At 40.4% G+C, this 21,733-nt stretch overlaps 1 protein-coding gene across 8 annotated transcripts in view; it reads right to left on the bottom strand.

Annotated features, from left to right (window-relative positions):
* NCKAP5 (NCK associated protein 5) overlaps window positions 1-21,733 on the bottom strand; it is a 1,056,997-nt gene that overhangs the window by 325,218 nt on the left and 710,046 nt on the right. For all 8 annotated transcript variants that reach the window (XM_070046011.1, XM_070046012.1, XM_070046013.1 and 5 more), the window contains one exon: window positions 967-1,054. In XM_070046011.1, the coding sequence (XP_069902112.1) occupies window positions 967-1,054 (88 nt within the window). The remainder of the gene's footprint in view (window positions 1-966; window positions 1,055-21,733) is intronic.

The raw sequence follows: 21,733 nt of genomic DNA, 5'->3' as shown, positions 1-21,733 counted from the left end.
CCAACTTGGGTCATGCTCAGATTAGATGCCCTGCTTCCCAGCCTGGTCACTTCACTAATGTTAAAACACCGTGGGATAAGGGCTATCAGAAGATCACTTGTTGGGACTTCCCTGGCAGTCCAGTGGTTAAGACTCCGCACTTCCAATACAGGGGGTGCAGGTTCGATCCCTGGTCGGGGAACTAAGATCCCATGTGCCATGCGGTGCAACCAAAAAAGTTAATTAATTAAAAAAAGAAAAAAAGACAACTTGGTAGTGCATTGACCACTGACTCTCTCTGGACCTCTGTAGACTCCACATGGCCTGAGGAGCAAGACCACACCCATGAGCTGAGAAGACAGGCATAACCTCGGCCAGCTCTTCCATGTCCCCTCAGTCTCACCATCAAACTTGTCATCTCACCATCAAACTTGTCATCTCACCAGCCATGATGCAGTGTCCGTGAGCTTCTTACTCTCCAGGAGCCTGCCATGCACATTCATACCACTGCCCCTTTACCTAGGCTTCCCTCTGCCTGGAACGTTCTTTCTCGTATTCTCTACCCCTCAGGTCCACCTTAAATGTCAGATCTCTGGGAGGTATTCTTTACCTTCCCTGGGCAGGAAGAGTCAGCGCCTCTCCTGTGTTCCAGAGAATGCTGTACATGCCTCTCTTACAGCCTTGACCACAGAGTACCGCGATACTTCTATAGGTCTCTCTGCATCTCTATAAACGTATTTTTTGCACCTTCCTACAACCAAACCTACAATTCCTTTCACAAAGTACAAGAAATGAATGAGTTAAATGAATGTGTACAGTATGCCTCAAACAGAGGTGACTGGTAACAGAGGTGACTGGTGTGGCTCCCAGCACTGGGGTCTGGACCATCCTAGTTTATTTATCTCCAGGTTAGGGAGGACAGAGCTAGGGAAATCCAAGCAAAACAAGCCAACCAGTATCCAGCCGAGAGCAAGACACGTGGTGTACCTGACAGACCATTATATTAACAGTTTCTTCTTTTTTCTGTTCTGGAGGTCCTTGACTCTGCAGTAGATTTCGTACTGTTTCTTCCATCCTGAAAAACAAGCAAAAATAAATAAGTAAATAGACAGGTAGATAGATAAACGAATAAATGATTTCTTTAAGAAATGTTTCCTATTAACATGGGTCTGTTCCAGTTAGTAGAAATCATTCTTTAGTATATTATTCCCTAAACTTAAACCTGGAAACCTCTTTTCTCTTCTCTCTCCTTCATCCCCTATATTAAGAATCTGTCATGAAGTCCTTTGCGATCGTTCTGCAGAATGGCTTTGGCTTCTCTCTCTCTTTACCATTCAGGTCTCTATCCTTGGCCTACTATGTACACATGCAGACATCTCCCAACATCCCTCTTCACTTTCAGTTTGACACAGTGTCACCCCAGTAAGTTTCCTGAAATACCACTTTGACTTTTTAAAATCAGTTTTCAAAGTTGACAACTCCTACATGAATCCATTTTCACCATTAATACACTGTTATGTCTTTCCATGGTGGTCTTTCTATGTCAGCACACAAAGATCTACGTTTTTTCAACTGCTTCCTAATATTCCATGATGTGAAGGCACCACAAATTATTTAACCATTCCCTTGCTGATGGAATTTAAATTACTTCAAAAAAGCTTGCTATTTGAATTAAGAAATATCTTTACAAATACATCTTAGTGCACATTTATGAGTAACTCTATAGGTTATATTATGATATATATTGTATGCTATAACTGTATTTTAAATACCCACTTCAAACCCTTCCCAACCCCCTCCCCCAAACCCAAAAGTAAAGAGTAAAACACACACACCCATTTCCATTTCCAGACATTGTCTCAGGCTGTTACTACTTCTTGGAAAGCCAACACCCTTTCACCTTCTCATGGGCCATCCATCTTTCAAAATCCACCTCAAGTTTCACTTCCTAAGAGACTTCTTTATTAGTCCCCTACTTCTATGAATTCTTATAGCCCTATACTTTAAATCATTCATTCTATCACTTAAAAACTCTCCACTTCAACACTCAAAGATTTCATGTATGCATGCTTTGTCTTCTGAAGTAAATTACAATATTTGATATAGAATCATGTCATATATTTATGTACTTCCCTCAATTACAGATAAAGTAGGTACTCAGTAGACATTATTACATGAATCCCTTGTTAATTCATTTTAAAAAATATTAAGTGCCTACTCTGTAACAGGCACTGACTGTGTATGTTCAAACTATGTTCGAATGGCCTTATCCTTGGGACTCATCCGTGAGGATTCACGGACCAGAACTCTGAGAGCAGGCTGCCCGAACTAAACACAATGGACACAGTGCTCTCACTCCCAGAACCTGAGTCGGCTGTCTTTTCAAGTCCCATCCTGAAGCATGTATTTTAGTGACTCAATATAATCCTAGTTTAGGAGATGTGTCGGGGGAAGCAGGCTGGCCCAGCATCTCTCTCTCACTAGGGCTTCTAGCGAGACAAATTAGGGGCTCTAGGAGGCCCCTGAATTCCCAGAAGTGACAAGACCCTTACAGTAACCAAGGTAGCGTGGTTCAGAATGCCAACTTACTCACATGGCGCATCACCACTTAGCGGAAGAGTAAAGACACTGCGGATGAACTGGGCCAATCCAAACCTGGATGATAACTGGGGAAATTCTGCCTTCACAGGGGATGGCACCAGGATCCATTCAGGATTTCGAGAAGACGGTAGACCCCGATTATGAGTGCGCAGAGAATGATTTGTGACTATACATTTACTCCAGCCATCTCTTCGCGCATCCAGCCAAGAAAGCGAAGTCTGTTCCTTATTTTCACGTATCTTATGTTATTCATGATAATAAAATTAAATAGTACTTTTAACTTGTCAAAGACCTCTCACGTCTATTAATCATTATAATGCACTTTTAAAGTATCATTATATCTCTGTGTTAGAGGAGAAAGCCAAGGTCCAGAAAGGTTGAATGGCTTACTTACGGGATCACGGTTAGTTGGACAGGGAATTAGGATTAAACCATTTTCGTGACTGTAAAAGCAGCATCCTTTTTCCACTAGGACTTATTTACATTCAGGGAAATGATCTGAAATGAAGAGGAGTCTTAACGCCTAATTAAGAGTTGTCTTTGTGAAAACCTATTGGATGCTGAACCCAAGAAAGCAGCAATATTATTTCTGACCTGGGGAGAGCTTTATGTGAAAAAAATAGGTGTGAAGAAGTCACAAATTCTGAAATAATAAGTGATGAAAGCCAATTTCTAATACTTTATTTCATTTTATATAAACAGAGACAACCTCTTGAATGACAGTAGATTTTCCACGATATTTACTAAATCTACCATAAATAAGAAAAATAATGATAATGGTAATAACTTGCTCAACATCACTCAGCAGGGACTAGCCTCTTGTTTCCTAAATATTAGTCTACTTTCTTCCTATCTTCACACAGAGATTGAACGTCTTTCTTATTTCAATCCTTATTTTACTCGTTTATAAACATTTGGCTTAATTATCGGCCAACAGTTAAAACTCAAATAAAATCTTGTCTTTGTCATCAATAAATTAAAATACAATTCTGTCTCAGTGCATATCTTGCTGAATTATCTCTTCTGTATAATTAAAAGTTCTACGCACAAGTTGCTGGATCAAAAAGAAAAACGTTTATTCACCTTCCACCCATTCTTCTTGGCTTCCAAGTTTAAAAAAAAAAGAAAGAAAAAAGAGGGGGTGGAAAGAAAGTTGTTAAAACAGGATCTCAAACAGCCTAGACCCACGGTAACAGGGTGAACACTTTTCTGGCACAAATTCATGATTAATTAAAACCAATTTCATTTCCAAGCTACAGCTTGGAACAGAGTTGTAGGGACCCAGCCCTACCCTTGGTAAAAAATTAAGTTGTCTCATCTTTCATAACCTTTATGAATCTGCAGCAGAGAAATATTTTGAACCTGATAGAAATATACCATCATTCCCTAATGATATCTTTAAAAAAAAATTCTCATTTAGCAAACTTCTCTATTTTCCCGAAAATCAAAGACTGTGAAGGATCATCCATTGTAGTGTAATGCCCAATGACATTTTACTTTGTTTTATTATTTTGAGAGCTGATGTATGAGGGATTGCATTACCAGTCTGCACACAGAATAATCTATCATCTGTTTCTCAGATGTGACTAAAAATAACATAATTCCTTTCCCCAGGTCAGGCATGGGTAGAGTTTTTTGTTTTTGTTTTTAAGTTGCTGATTGGTTCAATCTATCGTTAAACACTTATCTTAATTAAAGTCTTCTAGTTCTTTTTTGTTTTTTCATTTTGTCTGACCTGCGATTAAGTCCTTTCTTCCTCTAAATACCAGTCAAGTAGCTATCATAACTAAAAACTGTCTAGGCCAAAATTATACTTAGTGAGATGCAATAAATTCTAATGTACATTAAGTGAACTATTTTTAAAAAGTGAAGTCCTACACAAGTCAGAAAAAATAAACCAAATTCATATGCAAACACTATATTTCAAGTAACACAGATATAAATGTAGGAATTGTATTTAATTGAATGTAGGTTCCGTGTTTTAAGGCACATATCATTAAATTAATAAATTTTTCCTATAGTATTTCCTCTAGCGGAAGAAAAAAAACATAGGTTTTGCTTAAAAAGGGCACTAACTTAAAGTTAGAAAAACAGGACATTAAAAAAGAACACATGAGAAGAATAACAATTCAAAAGCACGTAAGAGCTGGATTAGTGAGGATCTGAAACAAAATCTCCCTGTACCCAGGGGTCCACCTTTGTCACAGATCCCCTTCTAAAGAGCAGATGACTGGGGAAGTTGTCATTGGATCTGCATCCATGTCTCACAGAGACAGTTTCCCTACCTAACAAAGGAAGATCCTTCTGCAAGTGAATATTCAAAGACAATGGTTTCCTGAATCCTTTCAAGGCAGGAAACTACCTAATCATTCAGGGCCTGATAACGTCAGGAGTCTCTTTACCATCAGAGAATATGATTTGGGCCCTGAAGAACTTGACTCATTCAATAATGAAAATACTATTAGAAAACACAATCCCAGGGCACACTGGGAGCTGTTCATTCTAATAGCAGGTAAAGGAAAGTGAAGTCTTCCACATCCCTTCCTTCCTCCCCAAATTTAGCCCTCTCTTTTGCCTAATGACACTCTGGGAACTGATCAGAACATTAGACTGAAGCGTTCTTTTGTGACTCTTGTGATCAGATATTCAGTTTAGCCTGTCATTTTTGACAGAAATAGAACAAAATGAACACAAAACAAGAAGCCACACTCCCCGGCTCAAACTAGTAACTGATGAGGCTCTTTGAACTAAAAGCTGAACCGAATCATATTTTTGTTCTTAAGAAATATTTTAAGCTATGTATTTGCTGATTAATCACATTAAATAAAAATGAAACTAATAATGCAATTACTCAATATCTCCCCATATTTTCCTATGTGAGAGGCTGCAAGAGCAGAACCCACCCACTTCTGCTAGAAGTACATGCCATATTCTCTTCACCTACACCGTGCACTTTGTTGACAGCTGCCGCTGTGACGTGCAAATTGCTTCTCCTTGTGTTTCACTGTATTTGACTACCAATCTTCTCATTTTGAGAAAGTGTGTCAGTTTAAGCAAGGGTGCTACCATGGTTGAATTTCATTTTAAAGACAAGAAGAAAGGGACTGGGGTTCAAATAGAAAGAAGGTTGAGGGGCTTGAGTCACTGCAGCACCTCTCCTTCACCTGGAGCCTCCTCCCTATGAAGTCATCCCATGTGACCCCATATAGAGAACAGCACTCATCTGGCAAGGTCGAAGGCCAAAATGGGGACAAGCATCCTTCCCGTATCTGCTGGAAAGAAGAGAAATGCTTACAAGACAGTCTTTCATTGGATGACTACTAGCAGGGTTAAAAAATTTAAGCACACTACCACTGGGATATTCAGAAAATCTACAGTCCATTTATTTTGTATCTAATCAAACATCTTTTGTCTTGAGCCTCCACGTGCTGACTAGCATTAACTTTTGCCCAAATCTTACTACAAATCCTACACTTTGTCTAATACGACGGATTTTTAAACCCATTGAGAAACAGGTGTCCATCATCAAGAGAATACATAAGCAACTGTGTTAACAGGTAAACCTCAAAGATATTGCGGTTTGGTTCCAGACCACAGCAATAAAGCAAATATTGCAATAAAGCAAATATTGCAATAAAACAAGTCACACAAATGGTTTTTTACTGCATATAAAAGTTATGTTTATTCTACACTGTAGTCTATTAAATGTACAATAGCATTATGTCTAAAAACCAATGTACATACCTCAGTTAAAAATACTGCTAAAAAATGCTATCATCTGATAAAACAGGGCTGCCGCAAAACTTCCATTTGTAAGAAAAATATATATAGTATCTGGGAAGTACGACAGAGCAAAGTGCAATACGATGAGGCGCGCCTGTGTATATCTCCCACATGGGAATCCTATTCAGCAACATTAGGAATAAGCTGATGCGTGCAATGATATGGAAGAATCTCACAAACATTACGCTGAGTGAAAGAAGCCACACACAAAAGACTAAATACTACATGATTCCATTTGTATGTAACTTCAGTGCAGGAAAAATTAATCTATGATGTAAAATTTAAGAACAGTGATTGCCAGGGAGGGCAGAGACTGACTGGTAAGGGACACAAGGAACTTCCTGGGATGACACTGACGTTCTGTATCTCCACAGGGGTTTGTATTGCACAGGTGTAAGCATTTGTTGGGATTCATCAAAGGCTACATTTAAGATTTGCGTGTATCACTGTATATAAATTTTATCTTGAAAGAAAAAATGCACCGTAAACAAATATGGAACTTTAATTAGTGCTATACATGCTCAAGTATGTACATGATTTGGGGTGAAATGTAATGATGCCTGACGTTTACTTTGAAATGCATCAACGATTAGATAGATGGATGGAGAGAGAGATGGATACATGGCTAGACATATGGTAAAGCAAGTACAGTAAAAGTGAGTGGCAGAATCTAGTTGTTGGGTATACAGTGTTCGCTGTAAAATTCATTCAACTTTTTGTATACTAAAAATTGTTTAAACTATTGACAACGTTTTGTTCATCTGTTTTTAAAAGCAGACCTTATCTCTTGGGTGAAAATGTTGAAGAGAAGCAACTGCTTTTCTTCCACAGATGGTTCCTAGGTGTTCGCAGGTCTGGTTGCATGGATCACGGTCTTTACAGAGAAAGGAGACTTGGGTATGGTGTTATCTTATATCTGGAGAGAAGTCACTTGTCTCCAGATTTGTTGCTGGCCCTTCTGCTTCTATGTCTGAAGGTCTTGAGGCTGTTCCCAGTCTGTCTGTTCTGTCTGAACAGAGCCTGGAGGTATGTATGGCACTCTGACCTTCACCTTAGCTTCTGCTTGCTACACTGTTCTGAATCTTGGTCGCCACCTCCAATGAGCGTGCTGACCTGCCAGTTTATCTTCAGACACATCTGTAAGAGTGCGCTTGACCTGCCATAGCAGGCCCACTGGGTCTCAGGCAGCCTCAAAATCGCACAGAATCTGAAGAAAGCCTGGAAAGGTAAAACCCACAATCTCCTTTGCGCCTGAGCATGGTGGACCACCAAGTGGGTGCTCTTCTTTGCTTAAGGAGAAGCCCTTCCTTTGTACTTTCTTTACACTCTGCGTACTTTTCCTTCATAGCCTTATAGCATCTTATTAATGATCTCTGAGTTCCCTGAGGACACTGACTGTGTCTTGTTTATTTTATCTCTTAACAGCTAAGCACAGCCAGTGTTGCTGACTCGGCGTTCAATACATTCTTTTTTGGGTGAATGACTGAATCTAACAGTTTTTTCACACATTCATTTCCTGGCTCCTTATATTTTCATTTCCCCATAGACCCATATGTAGATGTAACTGGTCAGAGAAAAGTAGTAACAAGAGAGAGGTACCAGCTAGAGGGTACCTAATTCTTAAGCTGCGACCCATGGGGCTAAGATGCAGGGCTCCTGGCCATTAGTAAAACAAATCAAATATCTCCTAGAAATAACTCCCTGCTCTTTTTGTCACATTTAATATGCAGTCCACAGTTCATATGCTTCATTTGCAACTAACTAGCTTAGGTGGTTAAAATATTATCCTTATAAGGCCAGGGTTTTCTAGATTCAATCCCTAGTCTGGACATCCTTTACCATCCAGCAGACTAATCTCTGCTAAGAGACCCCAGGGCTCTACTGCTAGGGGGAGAAAAGATCGGAGAATTATCTTAATGAAGAACATATTTTGCATGGCCTCACATATCGTTTGCTTTTAAATATCTTTTTCCCATTCTACTCCCATTGCTTTCCTCGACAACCCAACCTCCCTCCCCAGTTTAACTGCAGTGCAAAGCTTTCCTCAAGGTAGGGAGCGAGGGGAAAAGCTGACTAATATTCAATTTCAGGATGAAACTGTTCATGCGGAAACTTCCCTAGTTTAGAACTAGATTCCGCCCAACTGCACCAACTTGTTTCCTTAGCAAATGAGTTTCCTCACTTAGAAGCTAGAATATCTAAGCATGTAAGCAGGGACAATCCCCAGGTTGGCCGTGACTTTGACGTTCTTAACCCAATCTCTGCTTATCCTGGCTCTCATAGTTGGGAACAGTAAATCTATAGTGACAATAATGAAAAACTGCACTGAAACTGAAACTCACTCTGGATAAATGTTGGAGGCCTGGGATTTCTTATTTCTATCTTAGATGATATATATTTTTAATTCCGCACAAATTTTGCAAGTATAATACCACTGCCCAGGAACCACAGTGCTCTGATTCACTCATGGGGATGCAACACCATTCATGAACAGATCGAAAGGTGCTAGTCTAATTTGAATTACTGCATCATATTCACTCCAGGGCCAGCTGTATGTGAACAGAAAGCAACATAAATTTTCTCGTAGGCAGGCTTACGCTAACCCTGCACGGGGAGATCACTGCATGGGGAAAGGAAGATGTGGAGAGGGCAGGAAGCAGAGAGCTGCATTCACTCGCAATTTTCCACGAGGAGTTGAAGGGAATTCCCAAAATGTTTTCTTTTTTTTACTTCATTTTTTTTTAACATCGTTATTGGAGTATAATTTCTTTACAGTGATGTGCTAGTTTCTGCTTTATAACAAAGTGAATCAGCTTTATGTCTAAATATATCCCCACATCTCCTCCCTCTTGGCCTCCCTCCCACCTTCCCTATCTCACCCCTCTAGGTGGTCACAAAGCACCGAGCTGATCTCCCTGTGCTATGTGGCTGCTTCCCACTAGCTGTCTATTTTACATTTGGTAGTGTATGTATGTCCATGCCACTCTCTCACTTGGTCCCAGCTAACCCTTCCCCTGCCCTGTGTCCTCAAGTCCATTCTCTACAACTGCATCTTTAATCCTGTCCTGCCCCTAGGTTCTTCAGGACCATTTTTTTGTTTGTTTGTTTTCTTTTCTTTTTTTTTAGATTCCATATGTATATGTTAGCATATGGTATATACTGATTTTCTCTTTCTACTTACTTCACAGTGTATAACAGTCTCTAGGTAAATCTACCTCGCTACAAATAGTTCAGTTTTGTTTCTTTTTAAGGCTGAGTCATATTCCATTGTATATATGTGCCACATCTTCTTTATCCTTTCATCTGTCGATGGACACTTAGGTTGCTTCCATGTCCTGGCTATTGTAAATAGAGCTGCAATGTACACTGTGGGACATGACTCTTTTTGAATTATGGTTTTCTCACAGTATATGCCCAGTAGTGGGAAAACTGGGACGTATGGTACTTGTATTTTTAGTGTTTTAAGGAACCTCCATACTGTTCTCCATAGTGGCTGTATCAATTTACATTCCCACCAACAGTGCAACAGGGTTCCCTTTTCTCCACACCCTCTCCAGCATTTATGGTTTCTAGATATTTTGATGATGGCCATTTGGATGGGTGTGAGGTGATACCTCATTGTAGTTTTGATTTGCATTTCTCTAATGATTAGTGATGTTGAGCATCCTTTCATGTGTTTGTTGGCAATCTATATATCTTCTTTGGAGAAATGTCTATTTAGGTTTTCTGCCCATTTTTGGATTGAGTTGTTTGTTTTTTGATATTGAGCTGCATGAGCTGCTTGTAAATTTTGGAGGTTAATCCTTTGTCAGTTGCTTCATTTGCAAATATTTTCTCCCATTCTGAGGGTTGTCTTTTCATCTTATGTTTTCCTTTGCTGTGCAAAAGCTTTGAAGTTTCATTAGGATCCATTTATTTATTTTGTTTTTATTTCCATTTCTCTAGGAGGTGGGTCAAAAAGGATCTTGCTGTGATTTATGTCATAGAGTGTTCTGCCTATGTTTTCCTCTAAGAGTTTGATAGTGTCTGGACTTACATTTAGGTCTTTAATCCATTTTGAGCTTAATTTTGTGTATGGTGTTAGGGAGTGTTCTAACTTCATTCTTTTACATGTAGCTGTCCAGGTTTCCCAGCACCACTTATTGAAGAGGCTGACCTTTCTCCACTATACTTTCCTGCCTCCTTTATCAAAGATAAGGTGACCATATGTGTGTGGGTTTATCTCTGGGCTTTCTATCCTGTTCCACTGATTGATATTTCTGTTTTTGTTCCAGTACCTTATTGTCTTGATTACTGTAGCTTTGTAGTACAGTCCAAAGTCCGGGAGCCTGATTCCTCTAGCTCTGGTTTTCTTTCTCAATATTGCTTTGGCTCTTCGGGGTCTTTTGTGTTTCCATACAAATTGTGAAATTTTTTGTTCTAGTTCTGTGAAAAATGTCATTGGTAGTTTGATAGGGATTGCACTGAATCTGTAGATTGCTTTGGGTAGTAGAGTCCTTTTCACAATGTTGATTCTTCCAATCCAAGAACATGGTATATCTCTCCATCTGTTTGTATCATCTTTAACTTCTTTCATCAGTGTCTTATAGTTTTCTGCATACAGGTCTTTTGTCTCCTTAGGTAGGTTTATTCTTAAGGTATTTTATTCTTTTTATTGTAATGGTAAATGGGAGTGTTTCCTTAATTTCTCTTTCAGGTTTTTCATCATTAGTGTGTAGGAATGCAAGAGATTTCTGTGCATTAATTTTGTATCCTGCTACTTTACCAAATTCATTGATTAGCTCTAGTAGTTTTCTGGTGGCATCTTTAGGATTCTCTATGTAGAGTATCATGTCATCTGCAAACAGGGACAGCTTTACTTCTTCTTTTCTGATCTGGATTCCTTTTATTTCTTTTTCTTCTCTGATTGCTATGGCTAAAACTACGAAAACTATGTTGAATATCAGTGGTGAGAGTGGTCAACCTTGCCTTGTTTCTGATTAGTGGAAATGGTTTCAATTTTTCACCACTGAGAACGATGTTGGCTGTGGGTTTGTCATATATGCCCTTTATTATGTTGAGGTAAGTTCCCTCTATGCCAACTTCTGGAGGGTTTTTATCATAAATGGGTGTTGAATTTTGTCAAAAGCTTTCTCTGCATCTATTGAGATGATCATATGGTTTTTCTCCTTCAATTTGTTAATATGGTGTATCATATTGATTGAATTGCGTATACTGAAAAATCCTTGCATTCCTGGGATAAAGCCCACTTGTTCATGGTGCATCATCCTTTCAATATGCTGTTGGATTCTGTTTGCTAATATTTTGTTAAGGATTTTTGCATCTATGTTCATCAGTAATATTGGCCTGTAGTTTTCTTTCTTTGTTACATCTTTGTCTGGTTTTGGCATCAGGGTGATGGTGGACTCATAGAATGATTTTGGGAGTGTTCCTCCCTCTGCTATATTTTGGAAGAGTTTGAGAAGGATAGGTGTTAGCTCTTCTCTAAATGTTTGACAGAATTCACCTGTGAAGCCATCTGGTCCTGGGCTTTTGTTTGTTGGAAGATTTTTAATCACAGTCTCAATTTCAGTGCTTGTGATTGGTCTGCTTATATTTTCTATTTCTTCCTGGTTCAGTCTCGGAAGGTTGTGCTTTTCTGAGAATTCATCCATTTCTTCCAGGTTGTCCATTTAATTGGCATCTAGTTGCTTGTAGTAATCTCTCATGATTCTTTGCATTTCTGCAGTGTCAGTTGTTACTTCTCCCTTTTCATTTCTAATTCTATTGATTTGAGTCTTCTCGCTTTTTTTTTGGTGAGTCTGGCTAATGGTTTATAAATTTTGTTTACCTTCTCAAAGAACCATCTTTTAGTCTTATTGATCTTTGTTATTTTTCCTTAGTTTCTTTTTCATTTCTTTTTCATCTCATCTTTATGATTTCTTTCCTTCAGCTAACTTTGGGTTTTTTCATTCTTCCTCTAATTGCTTTAGGTGTAAGTTTAGGTTGTTTATTTGAGATGTTTCTTGTTTATTGAGGTAGGATTTTATTGCTATAAACTTCCCTCTTAGAACTACTTTTGCCACATCCCTTAGGTTTTGGATGGTCATGTTTTCATTGTCATTTGTTTCTAGGTATTTGATTTCCTCCTTGATTTCTTCAGTGATATCCTGGTTATTTAGTAGCATATTGTTTAGGTTCCATGTGTTTTTAATTATTACAGATTTTTTCCTGTAATTGATACGTAGTCTCATAGCATTGTTGTTGGAAAAGATACTTGATATGATTTCAGTTTTCTTAAATCTACAAAGGCTTGATGTGTGACCCAAGGTATGATCTATCCTGGAGAATGTTCCATGAGCACTTGAGGAGAAAGTGTATTCTGTTGCCTTTGGATGGAACATCCTATAAGTATCAATTAAGTCCATCTTGTTTAATGTATCATTTAAAGCTCTTGTTTCCTTATTCATTTGCATTTTGGATGATCCGTCCATTGGTGAAATTGGGGTGTTAAAGTCCATTACTATGATTGTATTACTGTCAATTTCCCCTTTTATGGTTGTTAGTATTTGCCTTATGTATTGAGGTGCTCCTATTTTGGTTGCATAAATATTTACAATTGTTATATCTTCATCTTGGATTGATCACTTGGTCGTTATACAGTGTCCTTCTTTGTCTCTTGTAATAGTCTTTGTTTTAAAGTGTATTTTGTCTGATATGATAATTGCTACTCCAGCTTTCTTTTGGTTTCCATTTGCATGGAATATCTTTCCATCCCCTCACTTTCAGTCTGTATGTGTCCCTAGGTCTGAAATGGGTCTCTTGCAGACAGCATATATACAGGTTTTGTTTTCGTATCCATTCAGCCAGTCTATGTCTTTCGGTTGGAGCATTTAATCCATTTACATTTATGGTAATTATGTAAATTATGTAGGTTAATATGTATGTATTATATGTATATATATGTATGTTCCTGTTACCATTTTCTTAATTGTTTGGGGTTTATTTTTGTAGGTCTTTTCCTTCTCTTGTGTTTCCTGCCTAGAGAAGTGCCTTTAGCATTTGTTGTAAACCTGGTTTGGCGGTGCTGAATTCTCTTAGCTTTTGCTTGTCTGTAAACGTTTTAATTTCTCTGTCAAATCTGAATGAGATCCCTGCTGGGTAGAGTAATCTTGGTTGTAGGTTTTTCCCTTTCATCACTGAAATATGTCCTGCTACTTCCTTCTGGCTTGCAGTTCCTGCTGAAAGATCAGCTGTTAACCTTATGGGGATTTCCTTGTATGTTATTTGTTGTTCTTCCCTTGCTACTTTTAATATTTTTTTTTGCATTTAATTTTTGATAGTTTGATTAATATGTGTCTTGGCATGTTCCTCCTTGGATTTATTCTGTATGGGACTCTCTGTGCTTCTTGGACTTGATTGACTATTTCCTTTCCCATACTAGGGAAGTTTTCAACTATAATCTCTTCAAATATTTTCTCAGTCCCTTTCTTTTTCTCTTCGTCTTCTGGGACCCCTATAATTCGAATGTTGGTGCATTTAATGTTGTCCCAGAGGTCTCTGAGACTGCACCGCAAATCTTTTCACTCTTTTTTCTTTATTCTGCTCTGCGGTAGTTATTTCCACTATTTTGTCTCCCAGGTCCCTTATCCGTTCTTCTGCCTCAGTTATTCAGTTGTTTGGTTTTTTTTTTTTTGCGGTATGCGGGCCTCTCCCATTGCAGAGCACAGGCTCCGGACGCGCAGGCTCAGTGGCCATGGCTCACGGGCCCAGCCGCTCCGCGGTATGTGGGATCTTCCTGGACCGGGGCACAAACCCGTGTCCCCTGCATTGGCAGGCGGACTCTCAACCACTGCGCCACCAGGGAAGCCCCATTATTCTACTTTTGATTCCTTCTAGAGAATTTTATACTTATTGTGTTGTTCATCATTGTTTGTTTGCTCTTTAGTTCTTCTAGGTCCTTGTTAAACGTTTCTTGTATTTTCTCCATTCTATTTCCAAGATTTTGGATCATCTTCACTATGATTACTCTGAATTCTTTTTCAGGTAGACTGCCTACTTACTCTTCATTTGTTTGGTCTGGTGGGTTTTTATCTTGTTCCTTCATCTGCTGTTTGTTTCTCTGTCTTCTTATTTTGCTTAATTTAGTGTGTTTGGGGTCTTCTTTTCACAGGCTACAGGTATGTAGTTTCTATTGTTTTTGGTGTCTGCTCCCGGTAGGTAAGGTTGGTTCAGTGGGTTGTGTAGGCTTCCTGGTGGGGGGGACTGGTGCTTGTGTTCTGGTGGATAAGGCTGGATCTTGTCTTTTTGGTGGGCAGGTCCACGTCTGGTGGTGTTTTGAGGTGTCTGTGAACTTACTATGATTTTAGGCAGCCTCCCTGCTAATGGGTGGGGTTGTGTTCCTGTCTTGCTCGTTGTTTGGCATAGGGTGTCCAGCACTGGAGCTTGCTGGTCGTTGAGTGGAGCTGGGTGGTTGTGTTGAGACGGAGATCTCTGGGAGGGCTCTCACCGTTTGACATTACGTGGGGCCGGGAGGTCTCTGAAGGTCCAATGTCCTGAACTCGGCTCTCCCGCTTCCACAGTGGCTGGCAGGCGCTGTGGTTGTCTGTGGCCTTTTCTCAAACAACAAGTTTCTCATCTCCACATCTCCTGGTGGTGGGGTTTACCCCTTGGGCCCCTGTGCTTAGAATCTCCCCACCCGGGGAAGGCAGCACCCTCAACAGCCAGGTTGCACGGCTTGGACTTGTCTGGGGGATGAAGGGGAAGGACTCCAAACAAGTGTCAAGTCATTAAAGCTCAGAGAGGTGTAACCAATAGTCCGCTGGATCTGAATAATGTCCAAGGCATCACAGTATATTAGTCTGTCCTCTTTCAAAAAATTTTTTTTATTTTAATTTTTTTGGTGAGAACGTTAAAGAAAGGCAGGAAAATCTAATTGGCCATGTTTGGGATCAAATCATAGTGTTAAATTTTGGGGCAACAGTGGCAAAGGGATGTTTTAAGCATCCATAAAACTGGCCTCTGGAGCCTCCTGGATGCCGCAGGGCATCCTTCAGTGGGACTGCTCTTTTATTCACATGCTGCTTATGACATCTGATCCACAGTATTTTAGGGTGGCTTCTCTTAAGCAAGCAGATAGTACTGCAAAGCACATCACATCCAGAAATGTGGTGTTACCAAATCCTCTCCTAGCCTTGAGTCCTGTGGCCACAGGGCAGTAAGTCTATGTATGGGAGTCCCCTATACTCCCTAAAGTGACATAAGTGGGTCTGGATGGAGATATTTCCACTAGCGATGTAACTTCCAACAAATCACTTACATCTACTGAGTCTCCGTTTCCTTATCTATGAAATGGATATACCATGTCAGTCCTACTTACCCCAGAAGGATGTTATGAGGATGCAATGAGACAAAATGTGAAATGTTATGTAAGTGGGTACTTGTTTTTCCTCATGGCTTTAATGAACTTTTGGAAGTCAAGGCTCTGTGAATGGTAGATATTTCGGTGGTGATGTGAGAAGGACAGAAAATAGGCTCTTTGGGAACATCAGTCAATCAAGTCAACGCCTGCTGGAGGCAGCCACCGTCTTTGCCTTTTTTCAGCAAGTACAGAAGAGCTACTGCATCACTCTGCAATTTCAGACAACAACTGGCCTGGAGAATAACCTACTTTATTAGTACTGATAGCACAGGTTATGTTGGGTTAACAAACAACCCCAACATTTCAGTGACTTAATAAATAACTGAACTGCTTGTTGACACACGGTCTGGGTACCTTGGCAACCGACTGTCCTCCAGGAGTGGGGCGCTTCTATGTCCTGGTTTCCCAGGATGGTCCAGTTTATGTCTCTTGTCCTGGCAAATTATTAATAGCACCCTTTTCATCCCAACACTGTCCTGGTTGGATGATAAATATTATGATCTTCCTGTAAATGGAGTAACTCAAGTATTCAGGCTGCCTCACCCTCTCAACACGAGGCCTTCGGCACGGCTGGGAACAGAGAAACTGGGGAACACCGTAGGGATTTTTACTGTCTCATTCCAGAACTCACTTCAGTTTAAAGGCCATTGGCCAGAACTAGTCACATGACCCAACTAAAGGCTAGGGCAGATGGTAAATTTCATCTTCTGAGCACCTAGCAAGGAGAAGAGAACCAGATACTGGTGCTAAAATATAATGCCTTCCATATCTGTATTGTCAGAATTGAAGACATATACGGAACTACTTCTCAGTGAGTGCCTGCCCTGCTTGTCTGACTGTACACAGTCCTCTCTAGGTGACTGATTACCAAAACTCAAGACAGGCAAGTGGGTGTTAGTCTTGTTGGTCTTTTCCCATTGGGTATTACTTATCACCCTCTGCTGGGTGACTGAGCTTTCACTATTGAGACTCTTCTCTCCTCTCCCAGGTAGATATCAACTGTCACCCTTCTTTCACTTGTGCCAAACTGATTACCAGCCTACAGAATTAGTCCCTCTCAGCTCTCTGAACTGTCCACAAACGTGTTCCTTCTGATGGGCAATCTTCAAACAACTAATACCTTCAAAGTCTGCTTTGCTTTGAAGAACACACCACCAAGCTTTCAGCAGCACAGCTGATAGGTATGTTTCTGATGCAGCCTATTTTATGGTACCTGTCTATAAACATGGAAACGCCACCAGCACTCCCACAAAACTTTTGTAACCATCCGAGTCATACTGGAGAGGACGACGGAAGAGGTGGTCTCTCGGTGGTGTTCACAGAGGGAGACATTCCATGTTGCACTACTCTTCACCCAGGAGTCCTTGTTTAAAATATCATCATGACTCAAGAGATGGCAGTAACTGGCACGCTTGAGCCTTAGAAACTCTGAAGTGTGGAAACATGTCAAGATTTAACAGGTAAAAGTGAAAACTGGGAAAAAAGAAGTCCATTTAAAACCTGCTTCTGTGTTAGATTAAAAACAAAAAAGGAAACAGAGAAATATGTCTTATTCTGCAATGTCATGAAAGTGCATTTTGTCAATCAACATAATGATTGGCATTTGGACAGAGAGGTTTCTGCCAATTACCATAAGACAAAGGAGATTTCTTCCCTTCCCTCCTTGCCTATCCAAATATCATGCATCCACCAAGCTTCAGCCTAAGTCCCACCTCTGTTTTCCTGATAACTCTGGCCCATCAGAGTCTCTCCTTAGTCCACTGAAAAGTGTTTTCTCCAGAAAAAGAAAAAAAATTTTTAAAGTGTTTTCTCCGGAACACTTGCAGGAAATCACCAAGGTGGGGGTGGGGAAGAATCTCATTAAAATTCAGACTCCCAGGTCCACCTGAGACTTAGTGATCCAGAATCTCTGAGAGTGGAGGCCAGGGATTTGTGTTTTTTATAAACAGATTCTTGCACATTAACTTATGGGGCTCTCTGTTATATTCTCACATCCTCCTAAAACACTTATTCACATAGTACCTGGAGCTATTAAATATTATAGAAACAATTTCATGTACAGGGTTCTTGGTTCTACTACTCTTTGTGAGTTTGTTAGGGACCCCAGTGTATATCTCAGGTCTTTTTCTATTATCGACACCACACAGTGGTTATCAATTTACCCTGGGTGGATGGAACATCCCTGAGTTGTGAGTTATATACTGATTAGCTTCACCTGGGGCACAGCTGATGCTGAAAAGTAGACACAAAGCATATTTAGATAAATTTAGTTTTCTTTTTTCAATTAATTTTTATTGGCATATAGTTGCTTTTTTAAAAAATCACTGTGTTATTTATTTATTTGGTTGCACCGGGTCTTAGTTGCAGCTCGCCGGCTCCTTAGTTGAGGCATATGGCCTCCCCAGTTGCAGCATGTGAACTCCTAGTTGCGGCATGCATGTGAGATCAAGTTCCTCGACCAGGGATCGAACCCGGGCCCCCTGCATGGGGAGCACAGAGTCTTAACCACTGCGCCACCAGGGAAGTCCCAGATGAATCCAGTGGGTTTTTTTTTTAACTATTTTTTTAAATAATAAATTTTTAAATTTATTTTTGGCTGCATTGGGTCTTCGTTGCTGCACGCAGGCTTTCTCTTGTGGCGAGCGGGAGCTACTCTTTGTTGCGGTGTGTGGGCCTCTCATTGCGGTGGCCTCTCTTGTTGCGGAGCACAGGTTCTAGGCGTGTGGGCCTCAGTCGTTGTGGCACATGGGCTCTAGAGCACAGGCTCAGTAGTTGTGGCACACAGGCTTAGTTGCTCCGTGGCATGTGGGATCTTCCCGGACCAGGGCTCGAACCCATGTCCCCTGCACTGGCAGGCAGATTCCCGACCACCGTGCCACCAGGGAAGCCCTGCATCTAGTTTTAATTCCAATGGTGGAAAACTTAAAAACAACTCCTTCTGTAATATGAATAATTATTCCCTCATTTACTCACTCACTCATTCGTCATCCCCTCATTCATTTATCTATTCCTTTATTTGATAATCATCTATTGAATGCCTACTATGTGCTATAACCAGCAACTCAAATAAAGAAGATCAGCTAAGTGTGTGAAACAGGCAAACCAACAATTACCCTATGCGTAATAAGTGCCAGGAGAAGATGTCATGGAGGTGAAGGAATCCAAGAGCCTAAGAGAGGCTCTTTGGAGGTGTTGACATGGGCTGAACTTTTGGAAATGAGTAGGATTTAGCTGGACAGAAAAGGGATTTTCAAACTAACTAATGATTTTGTTTACAAATTTTAAATTGCTTGCTATGAAGTTTTCTTAATGAGAAATATGGCTTAAGTGTGTGCATGGTAGTCCGTATGTCTACTGAATGTATCCTTGTTAGCTAAACTACTTAAGGCTCCTCCAACTGAATTACATACATTTAAAGTTATGCTCACAGTTTCATGGAAGTTTAGTAACTGCCTTTCAAACAGTGTCAACCAGAGCCTCTAGGTAGTATTCCCCCAACTGTACATATTCTTAAATGGAGTACTGGCCTCATTACTTTCCATGCACATCTGTATTTACCCACCCCAGTCTGGGATGTTCAGGTTTCCTCCACTATTTAGCGCGTGTCCTTCTTGACCTCGAATGTCTATGAGAAAATAAAGAATAACCACATCAGAGTATCTGCTGCTAAGAAATAGCTAGTCTGATAAAACTAGTACCGATAACTGCAAAATTCCCCAACCAGAAGGTTAACATTAAATAAGAGTCGACTGTCAAGTATTTTTTATCGTGGAATACAAGCTTTTATACAGAACTTTTATCGCACATCTCTGCCCAATGAAATAGGTGTTGGAAATACAATGGCTTTTGGTGAGAAGGGTGCCCATTTACCCTTGAATTGTCGTTGCTTCAGAAAGAAAGAAGTAAGGATAATTGGGGGAAAGGGCAGAGAACCTATGCCCTAAAACTAACTTTAAAAAATAAATTTTTGTTGATATGCAAAAGCACCAGAGAAAAGCAGAAGTTTTCAGACTTATTGCAAAAGAAAAAATAACAGACACTAAGTACTGATAAACACTCAAAATTTGTCAAGTGACAGGATTTTCAAAATGTAAATGAGTGAGAATATAATATACTATGTTGATTGAATTGCTAGCAGTTATCATGGTAGCATGCATAGATTTATACAACATTAACCGCTTTTTTATCTTAAAGCTATTCTGTTTTAGAACTTTCAGATCTATGGCCTGAAGTCCTTTCCCCCCCACCCTTTCTGTAAACATGAGAAACTGTGCAGATCTCTGCTTTCCATCCATTCATGCAGGTTTATTGAAATATTGGTAAATTCCATAGGCCTGTACTACACAAATGTCCAAGTAATGAGCAGCTCATTCATCTTTCTTCCCTGCCTCTTCCAAATGAAGAAGAACACATTTAAGCACAAACTACAGAGACTTCTCCCAGATTGGAAAGGAGAGGGAAAGGGCCCATACTCCAGTAACCTATTAGAACACAGTTTCCCTAGAACTTATCTATCTCTTGTTAGGCTATAATAGGGGCACTAAAATGATGCTGCAGTTTTTCTACAGCCAAGAAACTGGTGAAGTTGAGTAAATCTAATGCCACTGTTCTTCTTTTGGGTGAGTAGGTGCAGTAAGCACAGCCTGCAATAGGGAGCTGTCATGACCACACAGCAGTCGATAAACGTACAGAAGAGGGCAGGTGTTCACAATGGTGCTCATTTCCAGATTTTCTATTTGGATATACTGGATGGTTATCACTCTGCAAACATGTTGCTGTGGTCCTTGCTTTGGCACCATACTCTCTGGGGGGAAATTCAATACATCCATGATCGTCTCAATAGCGATGCCAATAAGAAAACTTGCAGACAGAGGTCCCTGAGCCCCTCTGCCATGGCCACTACCGGACCCCTGGATTCCATCCTCTCCCATATCTTATGGACCTTTGCTCTCATCCTGCCCCTTGGGCAGCTGTTCTCTCTCCCTCTCTCTCCATGAGCTCTTTTTTTTTTTTTTAAATCAAACAAATTAACATTAGCTTTATCCTAATGGAATCTTCCTTTGTCCCTTCTCTCCCTTTGCAATGTATTCCCCTTTTCTCTCTTCTCTCCACCACCTATATTAAAGAACAGTTTATATGTTCTGTTTTCACGTTTATTCCCACCAAATTAATCTCAACAACTACCTTCTACCCAACTTCTGCCCTGATGCCTATGTGAGACTTGTTTCTCATCGTCAGTAGATCTGAAATCACCCCACTCACTCACCTTTCCTAACTCCTTTGGCTTAAGCCTTTGCCTACACTGGCTACCCCTTGCTTCTTGAAGTTTTGCTCTCTCTTGCCTTCATGGCTACACTCTCACATTCTCCTCCTTCCCGTCTAAACATGTCTCTGTTTCCTACTGAGGTCTCCTTCTCCCATCACCTAAAGATGGCCACTCCTCATGGCCAGGATCTCAGTCTTCTGTTCTCCCTCTCTCCGCCAGCTCTATCTCTGTCTCTGTCTTTCTTTCCAATCTCATCTACCACCTCCTTTGCTTCATATTTCCAAATGTAAATCTCCAAGCCCACAGCCGGCTGTCCAGTGACCTTCTCAACACTCAACTCGATGCCCTGCCAGAACTTCACACTCAGCATATTCACACTTGCCAGTCACATCTTCCCCAGACTCTCTGCCTTATTCTGTCCTCCCTACCAGGTCTAGTATTATCTACAGGCCCTTGGCAGCCTTCTTGCCTCTCCCATGGTTTCCCTGATGGCTCTGGAGCAGAAAGCCTGGGAACTGCATTTCCTCAGACACCATTGCCAACTTTCAGGTTCTTCTAATGAGGTGCACGCACAATATTTTGAAGGCTGAAAAGAAGCATATGTTTTCCTCCCCTGCCAACAGTGATGGAGACCACATGGGCTTCAACAATGTCAAGTTTTGCCACAGTTGGCTGGACTTGCCCTCCCTTGCCTGTTACCAGTC

This window comes from Globicephala melas, chromosome 7, assembly GCF_963455315.2.
Source record: "Globicephala melas chromosome 7, mGloMel1.2, whole genome shotgun sequence".
NCBI lineage: Eukaryota > Metazoa > Chordata > Mammalia > Artiodactyla > Delphinidae > Globicephala > Globicephala melas.
Note: the sequence above shows the minus strand (reverse complement) of the source record. Positions and strands in the feature narration are given on the sequence as shown.